A 19,301-nucleotide genomic window follows, 5' to 3' on the forward strand; every position below is an offset into this window, starting at 1 on the left:
TTATGTACGAAGGCATGTGACATGGGCCCGAATCGATGTCACATTCCGCCGGCAAAAACAGACCACCTTGCCCTTTTTGACAGTTCGACACACGAACACCACCATCAGCGCGAAGTGAACAACAGTGGCGACAATAACAAAAACGCAGCACGAGAGGAAGAGATTTTCCTCTCTGCAGATTACAATTCTTTGTGAGCTTTTTTTTTCTTCTTCTATATGATACGACACGAAGAATATAAACACTTGTTCGTGAGTTCCGGTGAAGAGAACGGATGATTCAGGTGACCCAAATCGGAAGTATGGGGCGCGATAACACTCTTCTCTTCTCACTGGATAGAAAATTGAGAGAATCAGCTGTTCAATTATAGTCAATTGAGTTCCGAACGTTTCTTTTAACAAACCAAAAACGATCTTTACAAAATTTGAGATCAAATCTCTCACAAGAATAGATTTTTTTCATATGAAAATCTCTTATATGCATCAGTTCTGATAAAGATCAGAGTTGTTTCCTTTTATCTGCCCTGATAAAGCTCACAAAAATGTTTCGAATTAGTCTCACAATTTCTTATCCAACTGACTAAGAGCCCATAGTTTGGGAGCGGCCCGGTAGTAGATGCGACAGCGGCGCCGGTCTTCACATGACAGAACCGGGGTTCAAATCCTATCTGCGACGTTCCCCCTTAGTGAGGACTATCCTACTATGCGGTATCAATAAGTCTAGTAAGCCAGAAATGGCAGACATGACCTAAGAGGTCGTTAGTCCAAGAAAGAGGAAGGAAAAAGCCCATAGTTTTATCACCACAGAAAGTATCGATCATCCTCTATTTTTCGATCATTAGATCAAGGGCAGCTCTTACGATAGTACTTTCACTATTTTCTCACCCGAACTTTAAACCCCCCAGTGGCGTCACCTGGTGGGGTAACCTATTTTTAACGTGGACAGAATTCGATCATCATCATCACCACGGGGCAGTGACGATACTTTCAATCGATGTAGACGTTCTCTCTCTCTGTTGGCATCCACCACCGAGCCCGGGTGGCAAAGGTTGAACAGAAAAAAAAAAATGCTTGTAACATACATGGCGCCGGTATGTTGTACTTACGAAATTCGTCCCCATGCATATCTTGAGCTAATGGCCGCCATCAAGACAGAAACGGTAACACAGCTCATCATTATCACCGAGTGGATATGAAGTCATAAACACGTTGCCATGACAGTGTGTACACACAAAGCAGCAACGAAATGAAACCTGTAGCAATCTTGAATGACACCCCACCAGAGTAAGACGATCTCGTGAGAATGTGAGAGAATTTTTACGGTTAGACGCGTTGGTTGACCTCGCCGAAGGGCATCCATAAACAACCGTGACCGATCGCAGACAGTTTTACATGGTCACCGGGACGAGAAGAATTGGAAGCGGCCAACACCGGGTAAAAGCACACAGCGATACACATCACAAAACGCCGCATACGAATGCGTCATCACTTCGGGAGGTCTCCGAAATCAAGGTCTAACGATCGTGTGTGTGTTGCCACAATAGTAGTCTTCTTAACGGACGTGAAATTTACACAACCGAAACCACTTCACCGGACGCTCGAAATGTGATACTCTCGGCACAAAATGGAAGAGTAACTTCCCCTTTTTAGGGGTGGAAGACACGGCTGAGTCAAGCGTATGTAGGCACAGTCGGTGCACAACCCCAACAAAACAACACACCGGCGCTGGCAAGTAAAAGCAGAGCCATAACAACCACAGACGGAACAACTGGGCAGGCCTCGTTGCTGAAAAGAAACGCCAGGTCCGGGTGTGCTTCCGTGATAATTGAAATAGCACACAAGCCATTTTGGGTTTTTTTTTCGCGTTAAGAACTGACCGACAGAGCGGAATTGTAACAAGCCCCAATAGCTCTCAGCGCCATCGACATGAGGCGAACGCTGTTAATCCAATTTGTTCTTACGCTTCGCTAACAGTCTCGTTGCCGAACTTGTCGGCTAGGGTCGGTGTAAACAAGACAAGAGGCTTTTCGGTGTTTATGGTGTTGAGCGTCTCGTACAGTTTGCTGTACACCGACTCATATCATACCATATCCAGCAGGATTGTGTCATCGACTTTAGCATACTAATGAGCGAAGCTTGGCTTGCGCTAAAACAAAAGCATAATTGCAACCGGATCTTCATTCACCGTTAAGGACACGCCAAACAATCTCGTGACCATAACCTCCATCAGCAGGTGGAAGATTCCCTGGAACTCCTTCAAGGCATCCTGCAAAAAACAATCGATCATTTGCCGACAATGGGCTGGGTAGTGAAGGCGTCGAGAGTCATTTGAATGGTTTTTGTACGCTGCTTGCGTTTATTATGATTATCATTTCGCGAAATAATAGACCTTGGTAGTTCTCCTGACACCATTGAAGTACTCTGTTTGTATCACCGCCCCCCCCCCCCACAACCCCCCCACTCCGGCTGACCTTTCTTCGAAGTACGATCACCAGATACAAAGAGAACGAGGTAACGACAGAGTCAAAGCAGAGGGAGTTCTTTTTTAAATATTCAACACACACGTGGAACTCTACTGACTGACAATGAGATCAGCATTTGGGAGATGAACATGGTAACGAGCTACTTCTAAAAGAGGTACCCCCCCGCTAGACTTCGCCTAGTCGTTCCAGTAGAACGTGCTAAACAGTATTTCCCAATCGTTATCGCGCCCATTTAGTTCATTGATGCAAAAATAAACGCTCACTTAGTCAACATTAGTCAGAATCTCAAACTCACACATTCACATACATTGGTGGTCGACGGGTTCCACAACACTACAGAGTTCCATGTTTAATCATTTGCTCGCCATAAATCTGGGTCCGCCTTTATCAGCGCCCAGCCATATATTCCATCTACATGAGCTCATCTTTGTCGATAGCACCCCGACAACCCCACATACAGAGCGGCGTAGCACAATAATTGGCATAAATGGTCAACTCGCTCGGTCCACTTTACACGGTTTGTTTACATTCTCCGTTCGAGTAGCTTGCTGTGGTTGGGTTTATTGTCGAAAGCGTTGCTGTCCCGTCCCGTCCAACCAGCGCTAGACGCCTAGTATGGGACATCTTATCAAAGGCAAGCGGAAAGCACTTTATTGATTTCGTGACTTTGTATGATTTTCGCTTATGAGTGATTTCGAAACATTACCAAAATGGTACAAATGATACAAATGCTTGTATAAATTCATGAATTCATGTGAGAGTTCTAATAAATAAGACAACCACATGTTGTGCTACGATCACTCTGTACAGTCGTCAATGTGGCTGGTGTATCAATTTAAACTAACCAACCAACTAGTCAAGGTAGTAGAGGCACTTCACATCTGTTCATTGTGTTATGAGTTATTGCCGTGGTGCGGCCTCAAACACTTGACACCATAGAACAGTCGATAACGCCTTAGAAGTCGTTGAGAATTATCGTAGGTAATATGACTTGTTTCAGTTTACGACTTTACTGATAGTCTACAGGAATCACGTAATAGGTTATTTTCAGCAAGGCATAGTTCAATTGATGCTTTAGAAGAGTGCTGGTAATGGCACTTGCCAAGCGTGTTTCTATAGAGTAAAGAGCTTAATGATCAAAAGTGCTTCCCTTGTACATTCATGCGTGAAAATTATCATCCTATCAAAATATGGCTGCAAATATGGTTTCTCATACGGCTAGAATTTCATTTCCAACGCACAACGCTTCTCATCATACTGTGCTCAAGTCAAATAACGCCACCCAAAAAAAAAAGCGAAGCAGACGAAAGGAACGTTGAATTTAAATTTGTCGCCTCTCACAAAATTGTCTACCATACATAACAATCGTTTTCTTTGTCCGGTGGTTGTAGTTTTCCCCCCAATCCTTTGCCAAATAAAAGACTCGCATCAAACGAGGCAGATATCATCCCATACTGCACGAAGATCAGAACCGGGTTTATGGCAGATGTTTGATGCTTGATTAATTTATGATCATGCTGTCGGTGGGCAACGTTTCGTCTCCTATTGTACGTTAAAGGTCACCAAAAAAAAGGAGACGAAAAAGACTGATTGGATCACATAAACCCGCGAAGGAGTGGTAGTTAAAACCAGACAGCAGAAAATATGTAAAATAGGAGTGCAAACTGAACAAAAAATACTACACCAAGTTGTAGGAAACGTCTTAATGTTTATGTCACCGGAAGATCGTGTTCAACTGCAGGACTTCCGTCTATTAAGAAAGATTAGCTCAAATGTCAATGCAAAATATTAACTTTGCTAAACTACAACAAGTGTGCTGATCAGTCAGATACACGGCTTAACGTCCACGAGTGAAAAATTTCATCCAAGGTAACGTGATGGATCAATATCCCTCTAAAGCTGCTGCTACTGGCCTGACGCAAATCCAACTCTCGTTCTGACACCCTCTAAAATAACACTCACTCTCTCCTTCGCCGGCGCAAATCTTGACACTGACATTAATAAAGTGCCAAAGCATTAAAAGAGGTGCTAAAACGGATGCTACAGTAAAGCGTCTCACCGAACCGGCACCACATCTTTGACGATCTTCTAGAGGATCAGTATGTTTAATAAGTTGGTGAGTATGCCACCAACGCTGAGGTTTTTAGACATACCTGAAGGTTGAGATGATTAATTTGGAAGTGCAAAGGGAAGCAATGTCAGCAACCTACAGCTCTCACTGTTTCCCGTTCATCGTGACCTTGCGTAAGTGTCAAACCTACGCCTACCTTAGCTAGTGTCGAAACGATCGTCACCCGTTGGGGTTTTGGAGGAGATCCAAACAAAATTTACCAACCGGATAAGAGAGCAGCAACTTCTAAGAATAGCTCAAATTTAGGGCACGAGAACGGTGATGACGGGATGAACAACAACTAAGTCAGTCCAAAGTTCGTTGGCACAACCGTTGTGATAATGAGAAGAAGCCGCCTGTAAATATTTCTTCCCACATATAGCAACGGTTAACAAACATCTGTTGTACAAACTACAAATGAAAACGAAAATTCATCTCCATCTGTAGCTCATAATCAGCTGTTTGAGGTACTTGCTGCACAGTGTACTTAGTGGCAGGTTATCGGGAATTTGTAACGCTCGTGCATGTTTATGCCCTTGGTCATAATAATGTGTAAGCCGGGTTTGTTTTCAATTTCAATTTCAAATCGCACTTAGCTACGCTTCGATGCGATAACGTTGGGTGGCTTTTGTTGAGCAAACGTGCCGTTTGGCGCCTTCTATTCACCGAAAAAGATTCAAATTTATGAGCGGAAATGACGCAGATTCAATCTACCTAAAAAGTAGTTTTATAAGATGAACTTAACGTAATATTGCCTTCAAAGACCAATAAGAGATCTCTACCGATAATCGTCTCTAGTGTGAATATTCTTCCGAATGGAAAGTATTCAATGAAAGGAGCTAAACTGCATCATTGCAATGCCTTTCCCAGCATGCCACATCAAAACGACCCCAACAACAGTTCCACACTCGAAATGCATGGATGCACCCCGACGGTTCTCCCTTCGCCATGCTTGAACACGATACAATTTCATGCCCGAAACGCACTTTACCATCGTGGGCCTGTAACAAAACTTTGTTTACATTCACCCAGGGGGCGATCGAGTGTAGAAAGTGTTGTTCATCGACTTTCTGCTCGTCTGAGGTAGTAGTAGTAGTAGAAGTGTTGGCGGTTTACCACCACGGCTAATACGCTCAACTGCATCCATGCACCACCGGTCGGTCTGTGCTATTGTGCTTTGGGTGCAACGGCTGGCTTACTATCTTTACTGCACTTCCCCGGTACGTAAGCTGCTTGATGAATGCCGAATGGAGCAAACTCTGCATGGGAAACTATTTTTGCCCCAATTACACTATTCCTTGCGTTTGTGCCAGGGGATGATAGTGTTGTTTCTCTCGGACTCTTTTTTTCTGAGCAAGAACTAGCGCAACTAGCGCACCAGCAGTCTGGAAGTATTGATTCGATTTCGTGAACCAGCGGACTTCAAATATATTATTTCCGCTTTGCCTTTCTGTTTCTGCGCTAGCATTCTTCACTATCTTTTGCGACTGCAAAATGTACACTTGTGTGGATTTAGGCTTCGAAAAGGGATTAAACTTTAAAAACAAAAAGAGGAAGCGAAATGACACGTCAAGGGCGATTGAAATCGATTTTATGGCTCCCACGAAAGGCGATTTGTTTAGCGTTTGGCAGCAGGCTTCTGACGGGAACATTCCACCTGAACACGTTTAGATAATGTTGATCGATTTTAGATGTTCATTAAAAAAAGAAAATCTTAATTCAATTTTATCGTTAATCGTATTCTCTATCGTCGATGCATTAAATCGATAAATAAACGAGCACGTGTACTTCACTACACAGACACTGATTCGCGCTGCAACCAAACCGAACACAGCACTGCTCGCTCCACCAGCTTCGCAGCACAACACAATTGCGAATATATTTAGGCCCGAATGGCTCAATTCTATCTTGTCAGCCGGCAAAAGAATCTCACACTTCTTATGTCGCACGCCCGTACAGCAGCCACCACTATTCTAGCCGTGCTAGGTAATTTATTTAAATTTTCTTTTTTGTGCACTATAGGCGAGAAGCATATAGTCGCCCCGCGCGCCACGGCTTCGTGACCTTCACCGAAAATATATTCCATTTAGACCATCAAACCGTCGCACCGTACTAGCTCGAACGGCGAACAGACCCAGCAGTGTTGGATCTTGCCGGTATCCTCATCAAAAAAACACACACACACACACTAACAGAGGGGCGGGTTGGCCTGCTTTTACGGTGACTGTTAGACATTTGAATAATTTTTTTCGCGACGGCCGGCCATTCTTATTGATTGCCTTGAAAGGATTAAGCAACACACTTTTGCACAGCCTCTCCGCATGCGAAAGGCCGACTCATCACCAGCGCTACCTTCAGGTTTTCACTTGTGCGATCACACGCGCTGGTTGAATGCACCACCGAATTTTCCAACTTTTCTGAACCTTTTCTTTACGATCGCGGTAAAAAAAAATCACAAAAACACACGCAAACCGACTAGTTTGATATTTGAACCGCGTTATTTTTAATCAAGTGAAACTGTGTTCTCTATATTGCTGTTACGGAAGTTATATTCTGAGAGCGAGCAGACGTGCGCGCGCGCTTACGTCCTATCAGTTTCACTATCCCGTCTAAAACTGAATGAACGAATGCCGAGCTGTCCGACCCGCGGTGGTCAGAGTGCTGGTCAGTGTTCGCAGGTTCGTGAGTTCCCGAGCGGATGTATGCCGCCGGGGCGCACTCTAAGGGTGGATTCGCAGAACTCACGAGAGGGAGAGTGAGAGCGAGTCGTTGTGTGTAGTACTAGCCAGAGATTGGGAGAGCGTGCAACAGCCCCAAAATCCTACCCCCTATACTATTTCTCTCACTATGGGTGTTCGTCATGGTTCGAGTGGACTGCGAGCGAGTATGACATCACAGTTCATACACACACACAGTGTTCGCACGAGACCGGTTACAGTGCTGTCCATAAAAAAAACCTTGAAACACCAGTCGCCTTGTGCAAAATTGCCTTTTCAACGTTCAACAAGCGTTGAGAAGATGGTGGTTTTGGTTTTTTTTTCCTACATCGCAAAACCATTAATTCAACGAAAAAAAGAGGAGATAAAATTTTATGAATCGCAAAGCACTCAGCAGGAAGAATGCGCCGAGTAAACAAATGACTGCTTGGCCGACTGTCGAAGAAGTTCAGTGCGCGATCGAGGCGCGACCAAGACGACGATGGAACCGAAACCACCTTCCTACATGCCTAACCGTCCTTCGGCGGTATATGATGTCATTATACTATAAATAAACTTTATGCTTCGGTGCCCGGCATACAGAGCCCGCTGTTTGGGTGGGTCGACGATAGCGAGAGTAAGCTTTCGCTGCACACGCACTACACGAAAAGCTTTCATTTTCTTTACTTTTTCTTACGGAAAATGGAGATTGGCGGAGTAGTGTAGCTCTTTTAATTAACTGACTGATAACATGCAGCAAAAATATGCAAATAAATTATATTAAAAATGAAGTTTTAAGTGCATCTACAACATCTAGAGAAACGTTCGGGAGTTGGCGACCGAAACGACAAGACTCCAACTTCAAAAATTAGCTACCATGACTGTGCTTAGCATTTCAGTGCATGCAGCACTCGCAATCACCAGCGCGCGCACCTTCGCACATGTCAAAGGTACGTAGGATTTAAACGATAAATTAACAGTGCCGACAGTTAGAGGTGAAATCGGAATGATATTACACCTGGTGATCAAGTGTTTTGAGGGTCGACAACAACCAATAACGTCATATTTTATTATAGCTCCTACACAACCTCAGTCCACAGTAACCTATATAGTGGTCATCGGGTGGATGACGCAAAGCACAATAAAATACCGAATGAATCGTCGTCGTCGTCCGTAATTGACTTCCGGACATTCATTCTCCTGCAATGTCTGCTCCTGCTCAATGAACTCCCCATTAAAGATCCCACAGTACTTGCATACATTTCATGTTTAACTTTGGTAAAATTTCAAGCACAGTTGAATAGATTTCTCATTTGCGAAAAGTCAACAAAAGAATAAACGTGAAATTAGGCGTACTTGAGCTTACAAAAACCACGACATAAGCGTGATGCTAATGAGCCTAAGCAGATATTCAGTGAGCCGATATATCTGGTGTTGTAAAGCAAACGAGTTGAAAAGCTCTCGATCACTTGCTTGAATGTTGATTTTGTACCGGGTGTTTATTGACACACAGGGGAGGGAAACAAAATTCGTTTGAGTGTTACCGTGACAATTGCAAAAGCATACAATCGAAAATAAAGAGAGAAGACGCCACATCAACAATCAATTTTTACACTTCACTGACAGGGTATGGTAAGGAATGCAAAAAAAAAAAACCATTACGATTAGTTCCATTCACGAATTTGCCAATTCTCAGCAGGCATCAACCAATGCTAAACAACAGCTTCACTGGTGTGATGCGACAGCCATGGGTAGAGCCACGCGTCGAAAGACAACTGCCGCCCGTGACCAAAGCCTCGTAATCGCCTTTAGAAATAGAAGATGACGGAATGCTCACCGACACTGGTGCAGTGATCGCTACTTAAGTGGAACGGACGCGTACCGAAATCAAATCGACCAAAAGGTGATGCCGATGATGTCAACCACACCACCAGCCTGGAACTGGAACTATTTTTTGTTTAGCTCGAAACAGGAATTTAGCATGAGATTCGCAATGCAAAGGTGACATATCGTTTGCTTCTGATCGCTTCAGATAGACATGTTTTTTTATGGTGGGAAACCGGTTTATATAAAAAATAAATGAGATGGAATCGAAATCAAAATCAAAAGCAAAGAATCGAAATCGATCTAGAAGAGAAGTTTCTTTTGATTCCATAAATGCATAACTAACGATCGCCAGTAAACCACACGAGTATGACTTTACGTACGAATGTCGGGTATATTATAACTAGATCTATTGCCTATAAAAATAAATTTCCACTTACCAATCCGTCCGCGCCATTCACCTCAATAGCCGTCTTAAGCCGCTGGGTCAGCTGTTCAACGAGCGTCTCGAAGCGACCGTTGAGCGTGTCGAGCCGCTTCGAGTACACGTCCGTCGCACCGGGATCGGCATTCGCCGGCCGGAGATCCTGCCGAGGAGGCGAAAAGCTGGGCCGTACTTCGCTCAGCCAGTCGATATAGTGAACACATTTACCATCGTAGATCTATGATAGCCGATAACCCATCGTAACGAATGGTGTTTTTTGCACAATAGTATTTGTCATTTTTGTATGTTTCCGTTCCGATGTCGTAGACGATTGCCGTTGCAGGCACAGGATGTGTTGAAGGAGCGCGCGCAACCAATTTTTCAATTCGAACCGATGTTACAGAGATGCAGCGAAAAAAGGTGACCATTTCACCACAAACACGTTCAGTCATCGGCGTACGAAGCGCAAGGGTTACATTGTTTGAAGGCGCAGGTAAGGTGCGTAAGAAGGTGTTGTAAATCGTTTATGATGCGTTTTTGTTTTTGGTATGTTGTTACGTTGCATGTTGTTTAATTGTATAACAGAGTGTGTAAGTGTGTTTCGTGTTGAGTTGAAAGTGAAGTTATTATATTGATTAGTATTCGCAAATAGGACGATACGCATTACGGGGAGGCTTGGAAAAAATGGATACGAGGGGTTTAAAGTTGTTGATAAGTAGCGAGCAGGAGTCCGAAATAGTGGGTTTCTTCATTGAACCATTAAACCAAGAATGAAATTTTTATCTCACCACTTATCAACGAAACGCTACAGGGACCTCTGGTTGGGAAATCGTTCAAAAATGTAAGATAGCACAGATACAACGGGAAGGCAGGGCTGGAAGAGGATTGCTCTCTGAAACTTACTCTCTGTACCACACGGAGGAAGTGGTGCTTGCTCTACACGATCGGTTAGTCAATTTCCGAAATTAAATAGTCCACGTGTTCCAAGTGCTTCGAGTTGTCATTTGGTGCTACATTTTTTCTGGGATTAATCACATCTACCGAAGATTGCTTCCGGTGTGGTCAGAGAGTAATGGGATAGAAGTTTTTTTTTAAACAGCAGCGGTCAACTGCACGAAAGTTTGGTTGCTAGGTTTCTCGCTGTTAAGCATCCCTGACTGAGCGGAACCACTAATAGCAATCGTTTGCCTTCCGATGCGGAAGGAAGCAAGTAAAAAAAAAACATACCAACACCAGGCGTGGTTGGGGAAGGCGCATAAAAATAAATTGTGAAGAGTGATGCAAATATTGCAATTTGTTTTTTTCTTATGGATTAAGCTTACCTAAGCCTAAGGGAAAATGAAAATCAGATAGTACAACCATTCACCAGCTAGAAGTCCTGCATGTGTATCGCAACGGTACACGGTACAACACAAATCACAAATTCGTCAGGACACGCACTCATACATCATCGAACAAACACGCACTCACAGTGACGACGCACACACAGTAATGAGGCTCTATAGTAACAGCGGCAAAGGACTAAGCAGGGTTTCTATCGTTCCACAAGGGACGACGAGGAAAAAAAGATGTACAACGACAGGACATACACGTGCGTGCACTTTTTCACATAGCGAGACAACTCAATTTAAAAAAAAAACTTAAATCCTTTTACCAGTACAGAAACAGTAGAAGCTTGGAACGAAACACCAGAAATAGACCATAATAGCGAACAAGAACAGACGTATAGAGGAACCGAAGCAATGTATTCACATTGTTTGTGCCGACGAAAGGACGAACGACGAATGAGTCCTCGGGGGAATGGGGGGAAGTATTTGCACGTACAACGGCACACGCGAACAGGAAAGTTTCTTACACTTTTGTAGATTACAACAGGATTGTGGAAGGGTATATCATTCGAGAGAGAGCATTTCGGTCTCGCTGGGAGCGAAAGGACGAAGAAGGAACCACACGCATTTTTGCTACGTACCTTAGCTTCACGGATCAAGCGGCCACCGGTGAGATTAACCTGTTCAACCTTCGGAATGCGTTCCACCGTTTCGCCGAGCATCGACTGTAGAATGCAACGACAGGTTCGCAGCCCACCAACCGAAATAAGGGAACACACACACACAACGGGGAACGACGAGGGAGAAGATAGTGATCGTGGCGTGTGGATAGAGCGTGTATTGGTTGGATGTGATAATTGTTGTTGTGGTGGTATTGTTGTTGTTGTAGTTGTTGTTGGAGGTGATGTGGTGGGTTCACGGTGTAGTTTTGCAATTGGTATTGGTTGGTGTGTAAATATTACGCAGGAATAAAATGAAGGGAAGGAGAAAGATAAATAAATTAACGCATTAGTATGTGGGTTATACACGGGAGGACTAACAATGCGAGGTATAGCCTCGTCCTTTGTGGGGTGCATCAGAGGAAACTACGGTGAAATGTACGTCTAGAATCTACAGTATTAAGTTCGGCCACTACATGACAGTTACTCTACCTTCTAGTTACTTGTAATTTGGTGCTCTACCGTACTGTGTGTAGCTGTGATCATGTCTTCGGAGCCTAAAGCTCCCCTGTACCTTTACCAATTGTGTTCTAGTATTGTAGGAGGTTAAATGACGATTTTGAGCTATTCTTAGTATACTCAACAACAAAAATCCTGCCTTTTGATTTCTTCCAACTAATGTGACCCGTTTCCATACGCATGCCATCCTGTGGTTTGTAGTTAGTTGTATCTCAGTACTAAGTGGTCAATGTTTTTAATGCTCAATATCTACTTCCGCTAACGTAATTCTACTCCCTGTGGAGTGCAGTTAGTCAATGGTAGTTGTTAAATGTCTTTCTACTCTGCCTAAACCTCCATATGGTAGTTACTATCTGAGGTATGTGCTGGTTTAGAAGAACCCTGATTAGCTTCCTTCTCTTTGTGTTTGACAAAGTGTTTTTGGGGGTTTGTTTTTTGTGTGTAAAAGAATGCACCTCTATACACCGACTCTCGATCAGTGTGACACGACGATGAATTGTTTCCTGTACAGAGCAGAACCTTCCTATCAGAAATTTGCTCCCCTCTTTCAACTGTATGTATCTTTCTGCTCCATTATCATCATCATTACTGGGAAAACCGATTGCTTGTGGATGTCATTTTTACACTCCTGTTCGTCCTCCAGCTTCCTATTCAATTTGAATATCACTCAACCGATACGATAAGCTGTCGTTGCTATACAAAGCTACACTAGCAAAATGAACGCTGCAAAGGCAATCGATCTCGTTAGAAGGGTACTTACATCGAGCTCCCGTGCGGATGTTGCCGTCGGCAGTGCCTGCAGCTTCTCCGTCTGTTTCTCCACCCAAGTCTCCTCCACGACAATGCTGGTTTGCAGGTTTTTCATCAATCCGATTGCCGTCTCAACACTGCGCATACTGTAATGGTTCAATAAAGGTTGTTAATCTCACAATTCCAGTTTGTAAAGCTGCATCCTCTTACCGCTCTGCCAACTGTCCGCAGATATTGTTCCACCGCGAGTTCAAACGTTCCACGTTGGAATGGAGGCGTTTCAGGTCACCGAGCACCTTCGTCGGGACGCCCATCCGGCCAAGCTGATCCGCCGAATCGTTCATCTTGTCCATTTCGGGCTGTTGGCTTGAGATGGTTTCCTGAATAGCGGTCAGCCGCTTGTACACTTCATACAAGCCTTCCTGTGTCGATGGCAGCTCTAGCTGGCGGGACAGTTTGCTTTCCAAATCGGAAATAACCTGCTCGTTGTCTTCCAGGCCAGCCAGCGCACCTTCCAGAAGCTTCAGCCGATCACCGTGCAGACCTGCCTGTGTGTTCAGTTCCTTCCACAGGTCCATCAGATTGTCAAGGCTCTTCTTCAGTGCGGGTGTTTTCAGCGTAATCGTACGGAACGTTTCCTGCAGGTGCTTGAGGTCGGGTTCCAGTCCACCGAGACGACGCTTGTAGTCTTCCAGTATCTGCACCGTATGCTCGAGCGAGTCGAGATCGCGCGGCATCGGTGACAGAATGATGTGGTCCAGTTCGCGGGCCATCTCCTCCAGGCGCGTCTTCAGCGAAATGCATTGCTCAGTAAAGATACGACTGGCCTGCTTGCTTTCCTCTGTTGAATAGATTATAATTAATACGAAGTTATCATTAGTATAGCTTCTTATAGTCTTTGGCTTGGGATCACAACTACTCCCTGGAACACATCACATTGAACACGCTAAACCTTACCACGAAAAGAACGGAAACGAAAAACACCTTTCATTTTGAAAAACTCTTCGACGTTGACTTAACTTCAAAAAACAGTGTCGAGCGAGAATAAAATCACTTTTCAGTATCAAATATACGTTTGCAAAAAGCAATCTATTCGCTTTCTTTATCTCGATCCACTTGGTACCAGCGCACAACAGCGACTGATCAACAGCAAGCTGGCAAACGTCCAAGCTCCAAGCGAGCTCCTGCCTCGAAGAATGCTTTTCATAGCATAAAGCCAACGTAGACCAACACCTACCACTTCGGGCGGTCTTAATAAATGTCACCTTGTTTGGTACAACAATTGGAAAATTAGTATCTCTCGCGCAAACAATAGCGCTGCTCTCCAAAAGCAAACATAAACTTGTTTGACCACTAACTGTGCTATGGATATTACTAAAACAACCAAAAATTTACCCACCCAAAGCGCGACAACATAAACGTATTTTGTTTTTGGGCATTCGAATGAATTAATGTTGTCCGCGAGGGCGATAATCGTCCGATCTATTATTATTGACCTTCACGATTCGTCCAAAAAGGGGGTGGATCGAGTCGGCGATGAAGCGATCGACCAGTGATCACCCAATTATCCAATTATATTGCTGCACATGGGCTTCGCACCGTTGAGATGCTGTTATTCAATTTACAGGGCCCCACACAACCCCCCTAGGTTAAGTGAAAGATGTCTCATTTTCCATAAACGGGATTTCCCATCATACAGTTCGATGCATGATTGGACACACTCGCTCAACTAAACATACCTTCTGCTCTGGCACGTTTCTCGAATTCATCAAACAGCCGGTTCACTTCGTCCATCTCGCGACGCAAACGGCGAAGCTGCGGATCGGCTGGATCACCTTCCGCAAGCAGCTTGTCCGCATCGTCGTTCAGTGCCCGCCGGATGGCCGTCCGCTGTTCAGCACCCATCGCCAGGAACTGCTCAAAGTCCCAGCCCTTCACGACCTTGATCGTGGCAAAGATCATGTTTTGTCGTAGGCGCAGCTGCTTCTTCTGCCACAGTGCGACCGAACGGTCGAACAGTCGCTTCAGCCGTTCGGCTGCCTCGATCGCTTCCTGGTCCGGTGGCGGCAACAGCAGGCACACACCATGGACGGAACCTTCGACGCCCTTGGACGTCTTCACGAGCCACTTCACGCGTCCCGATGTATCGAGCAGCGTGCAGGATTCGTTTTTGTCCAGCGAAATGTTGCCCTGCTTGTACGAGCAGATCGATTGCACGGTACACTGGCGGTTGACCGGTTGCTTGCGCTGCTTCAATGGCACGATCGCGGTCGCCTGGTGCTGCAGCTGCGCAATCGTTTCACCGAACGCGTTCAGCTCCTCGCGGATATCCTGCATGCCGCGCAGCAACGATTCGCCCTGGTCGAGCGTAAATTCTGACTGCGAGTACTTGCTGTTCAGAATTTCGTCACGCTTTGTCAGCCAGTTTTCTGCTTCACGCACCTCGTCGAAGAACGAATGGTAATCGGTGGCGTGCTTCAGGTGCACCTCAAGGCAGAGCGTCAGCTGCAGCAGCCAAGACCACTGCGACTGAAGCGCCTGCAGATGGCCCTCGATGCACTTGGATGCCGGATGTGACTGGACGAGCAGCGCTTCTCCACGGTCCAGGATAGTGGCGAAATGCATTTCGCGCTTCTCCAGCTCGGACATGAGATTCTGTGGAAAAGGTTAAAGGAAGGTCATATTATTATTCAAATAATACTAAGTAAGTTCACACTATCTAGAAACTCACAAACTACAAAGTTAAAACATGAAAAAATTACGAAAGAAAATTTACAACACACACATACAAGCAGACAGTGGTCAAAACAATACGCGTCAGGGGAATGGATTTTCATAACAGGAAGGTAAAAAACGATCAAATATATCGGTATCCAAAATACAATCGCAAACAATACGAAACACAAAGTTCAACACTGAATTATAAAACAAAAAATTGAATATCAGTTACTTACTTCCTCACCATTTCCATACGTACGCTTGTAAGTAGACTTTTTAGGTTAGTATTTTGGCACAAGGACAGGTTAGATTGTATAAGACAAGAACATCAGAATGTACCGAAACAAACGAAAAAAGAAAACACATCAATGAGAATCAAAGTGCGAAGCGGAGAGAAAGAGTTCGTATGGAGAACCATTTGAAGATGGAAAAAAGACGGCATTCCCTTTTTCCTGGTTTAATCGATCGTAACATCCAAACCTACCTCATAGTACCGATGGACCGCCGAAAGGTCTAGGTTTTTATCTGCCCAATCACGGCTCACTTCGATCTGCTCACGATCGTTCAGCCAGCTCAGCTCGGCTGTGGCAGTCGCCAGGAAGTCTACGAGCGCATCCAGATCGGACAGTCGCTTGGTGGAGGTGCTCAGCAGCTCGGCGTACACCTTCTGCAGCTGGCTCAGTCGCTGCCGGTACAGCTGTAGCTCCTCGCCGGTAAAGTTCGACGCGTGTCGTTCGCACTGGGCTATTTTAGAGTGGAACTGATCGATCACTTTGTGCTCGTGCTGATGGCGCTCTAGTTCCACTTTAGCGGACGGAAGGTCAGAACCGTAGTCGGAGGTATGCAGTTGTTTCTAAAAGGATATACAATAGGAGAAAAAAAAAAGTATTATTTTGTTGTTTTCTACAAGGCCTTTTTTTGGATGTTTACAGTCAACACATACCAGTTTCGATTGGCACCATTCAGTGTATTCTTGCACATCCCGGAAGTAAGGATTGGTGCCGATCTGTCGCGTTTCCGTTACGACGCGCGTTTGCTTCGTTATCGTCGTCTCTTGCACCGGATAGCTCAGACCGGACAGTTTTTGTACTAGGCTAGTATGGAATGTTGTCCTTAGCTGGGACCAACGTTGGTGTAGCTTGGTGACCCTGAAAATGAAGTAGAAGATACGCTGGGTCAGGAATGCTATCATCATAGACTCATTTTTTTCCACACATACTTCTTGTGAAGATCACTCGCTTGCGGATAGCGGCCATCCTTCAGATTGTGGCAATCGTCGTTCATCTCCTGCAACGGTTGCTCCAGATGCCGGATGTCGCCATCGAGCCCCTCGACGATGTTCTTCGCCTCGACCGGATGCAAACGTTCGATGCGACGGCTTTCCTCTGAGATTCGCGTTTCGATCTTCGTGATGATCGTCTCCGTGTGCTTGTACTCGCGCTGCACCTTTTCGGCAATCTTCTGCAGCCGCTCGAGCCGTTGCACTTCCTGCTGCAGAATCATGTCCCGATCGGCGAGCGCCGACATGAGCCGATGCCAGGCCTTTTCGAGCGCCTCGGGACGGAGCTCCGTTTCTACGTCCACCTCGCCGATCGATTCGAAATATTTCTCGAGCTCCTTGTAGATCGAGAACAGGTGCTGCTTGTCGCGCTGCCGTGGTGGCACTTCTTCCGTGCGGAATCGGTTCAGATCGGTGAGCAGCCGCTTCAGCTCGATTAGCGTGGTCGGGAAGGCTCGCTCCTGCAGGAGGGATGTTTTTTCGCGGCACCAGTACAGTAGCTGCTGGGCCTGCTCGCGATACTCCTGCACACGGCGCTGCGAATCCATGTCAAACAGTGGATGCATCTGGGGCGGTTCCGGGAACACATCGTACAGCGAGCTCAGATAGGTAATCATCGACTTCTCATCTGGTTCGTTTGTGTCCACGTCTGTTTAGAGAGAGAGAGGGAGTAAATCAAAGTTAGAATTCACAATGGCATTAAGAGTTTCAACAGTTCTTCTTCAAAACAGGTCTCAAGATGATCAAATACGGTGCAAAAAGCTCTTTAGAGAACTTGATCATTCTAATGATATTTTTTCTGTCTAGCTAAGCGATATTCTGCTTAGCTTCTGCGTCAAATATAATTTTTAGAATTTATTAGTAAAAAAACAAATCTAAGCCATCAAGATTTTTTTCCGTGAACAAAAACGCGCAAAATATGTTAAAACGATCACGTACGATCATGTTATGGCATTCGTGTGGATTGAAGGATCGCACCGTTTTCAGATGGAGCGTGAAATATTGCCCCCTAAGGGCACCGCAGAGCAACGTTGACATTTCAGCGTGGAAGAATATCCAATGAGGCTTTCCTTTTTCGGCCTAAACCTACGCCGCGTGTCATCCAGCTATCTACCCCGACTATGTTCAGAGTCCGAACATCCGAACCTATGTATGGTTGCTCTTTGATCTTGCCGCCTCTTGGAACCGTTAAAGACTCTGTCAAAACAGCTTCCACGCTGATGAAGTGTATCGCTTTTTGCCTCCTAGACTGTAATTATCATTTTTGAGTCTCATGTGTAAGCGAAACGAGCGTTAAACGAACTACCGGCAGCACTCGCACAACCTGATCATACGACTCAATCAATCACGCTCACTAGCAGAAGACAGTTCACATCACACCAGAGCCTTCCCGTCGTGCTGCTTACCTTCTGGATCCAGCAACCGTGTTACGCCGTACTCCTTTTCGACCACGTGGAAAGCAACCTCGAGCCGCTCCCTCGGACGACGCGATCGTGATTCTCGCCAGTCGATCAGATCGGGTCGATTCCGGTGGATGAGCGCGGAGAATGCTAAACCGTCGCGCCATGAGCTTGTGAAGTCGTTTACCCGCACACCCGGGTATTTGGCCGTCGAACGGCGGGCCCAGCGGAGCAGTGCCTCCCGGGCGGTAAGATTGTCCTCTTGTCCAACGACAATGTCGGAAATCTGGAAAGTGGAATGGGCAAGAGGGAGATATGAGTTAAATAAAGATGTTTTGTGTAATTTACTATACATTCGTAACATTTTGTTGTTGTTTGTTGCAACCGGTATGAAGAATCTATCAGATGAGTTTTTTTAACGTTTTGAATAAAATATGAAAACATTCTTACATCTTATGTTGCAAATTATTTATCAGACATGATTTTACAGCCATTAAACCGAGCGCCAATTACTCAGGGAAAGCTTAACCTCAAAACCTGCAACTAATGAAAGCATTTTAACAACTGAATATCAAGTTCTTTTCCCACGAATGTGAGTGGAATTTCAAGAATTGAATCTGACCGACGGAACCACCCTCACCAACCCTCGCTACTAACGACAATGCTGCATAAAAATGTCACATTTCAGCCCAGCACAAATGGCTGCTTGTCTGCTGCACACACAAAACGAGCTGCACAGGATAGAGGTTAACTGCAACAAAACACAGCAAGAATAAAGAAAAAAAAGCTGCCACCGGTGGACAATATCCGCATCTCGACAATGTGCCATGGTTGCGCGTGAGCATTGTTGCCCGGTTTCACTATGGCGTGACATTTTTTTTTTCTTCTTTTCAATGCCATCCAACCGACTGCTGCCGGCATGCTTCACAGTCAAAGCGTACGCAAATTGCGAATCACGATCATTGAGGATCATCGTTCCGCACGGTGGTTGTGGTGATGGTACGGGAGCATCCATCAACCAATGGGAGTTCTCAATTAAAGTTTGCCTTCTGGTGTCACCGCAGGCCTATTGATTGGTGAATCATTTGTGCACAGCTTCCCTTCAGTGATTGAT

At 45.2% G+C, this 19,301-nt stretch overlaps 1 protein-coding gene across 50 annotated transcripts in view; it reads right to left on the reverse strand.

Moving 5' to 3' along the window:
- LOC118507230 (microtubule-actin cross-linking factor 1) overlaps positions 1 to 19,301 on the reverse strand; it is a 181,242-nt gene that overhangs the window by 41,987 nt on the left and 119,954 nt on the right. For 41 of the 50 annotated variants that reach the window (XM_036045456.1, XM_036045455.1, XM_036045454.1 and 38 more), the window contains 10 exons: positions 18,194 to 18,473; positions 16,728 to 17,436; positions 16,452 to 16,656; positions 15,993 to 16,361; positions 15,745 to 15,780; positions 14,530 to 15,445; positions 13,001 to 13,631; positions 12,801 to 12,936; positions 11,504 to 11,587; positions 9,551 to 9,772 (listed from right to left, as the gene is read on the reverse strand). In XM_036045456.1, the coding sequence (XP_035901349.1) occupies positions 9,551 to 9,772; positions 11,504 to 11,587; positions 12,801 to 12,936; positions 13,001 to 13,631; positions 14,530 to 15,445; positions 15,745 to 15,780; positions 15,993 to 16,361; positions 16,452 to 16,656; positions 16,728 to 17,436; positions 18,194 to 18,473 (3,588 nt within the window). The remainder of the gene's footprint in view (positions 1 to 9,550; positions 9,773 to 11,503; positions 11,588 to 12,800; positions 12,937 to 13,000; positions 13,632 to 14,529; positions 15,446 to 15,744; positions 15,781 to 15,992; positions 16,362 to 16,451; positions 16,657 to 16,727; positions 17,437 to 18,193; positions 18,474 to 19,301) is intronic. The other 9 variants (XM_036045457.1, XM_036045466.1, XM_036045465.1 and 6 more) reach the window with 1 other exon arrangement.

This window comes from Anopheles stephensi, chromosome 2 (assembly GCF_013141755.1).
Source record: "Anopheles stephensi strain Indian chromosome 2, UCI_ANSTEP_V1.0, whole genome shotgun sequence".
In the NCBI taxonomy this organism is placed as follows: Eukaryota; Metazoa; Arthropoda; class Insecta; order Diptera; family Culicidae; genus Anopheles; species Anopheles stephensi.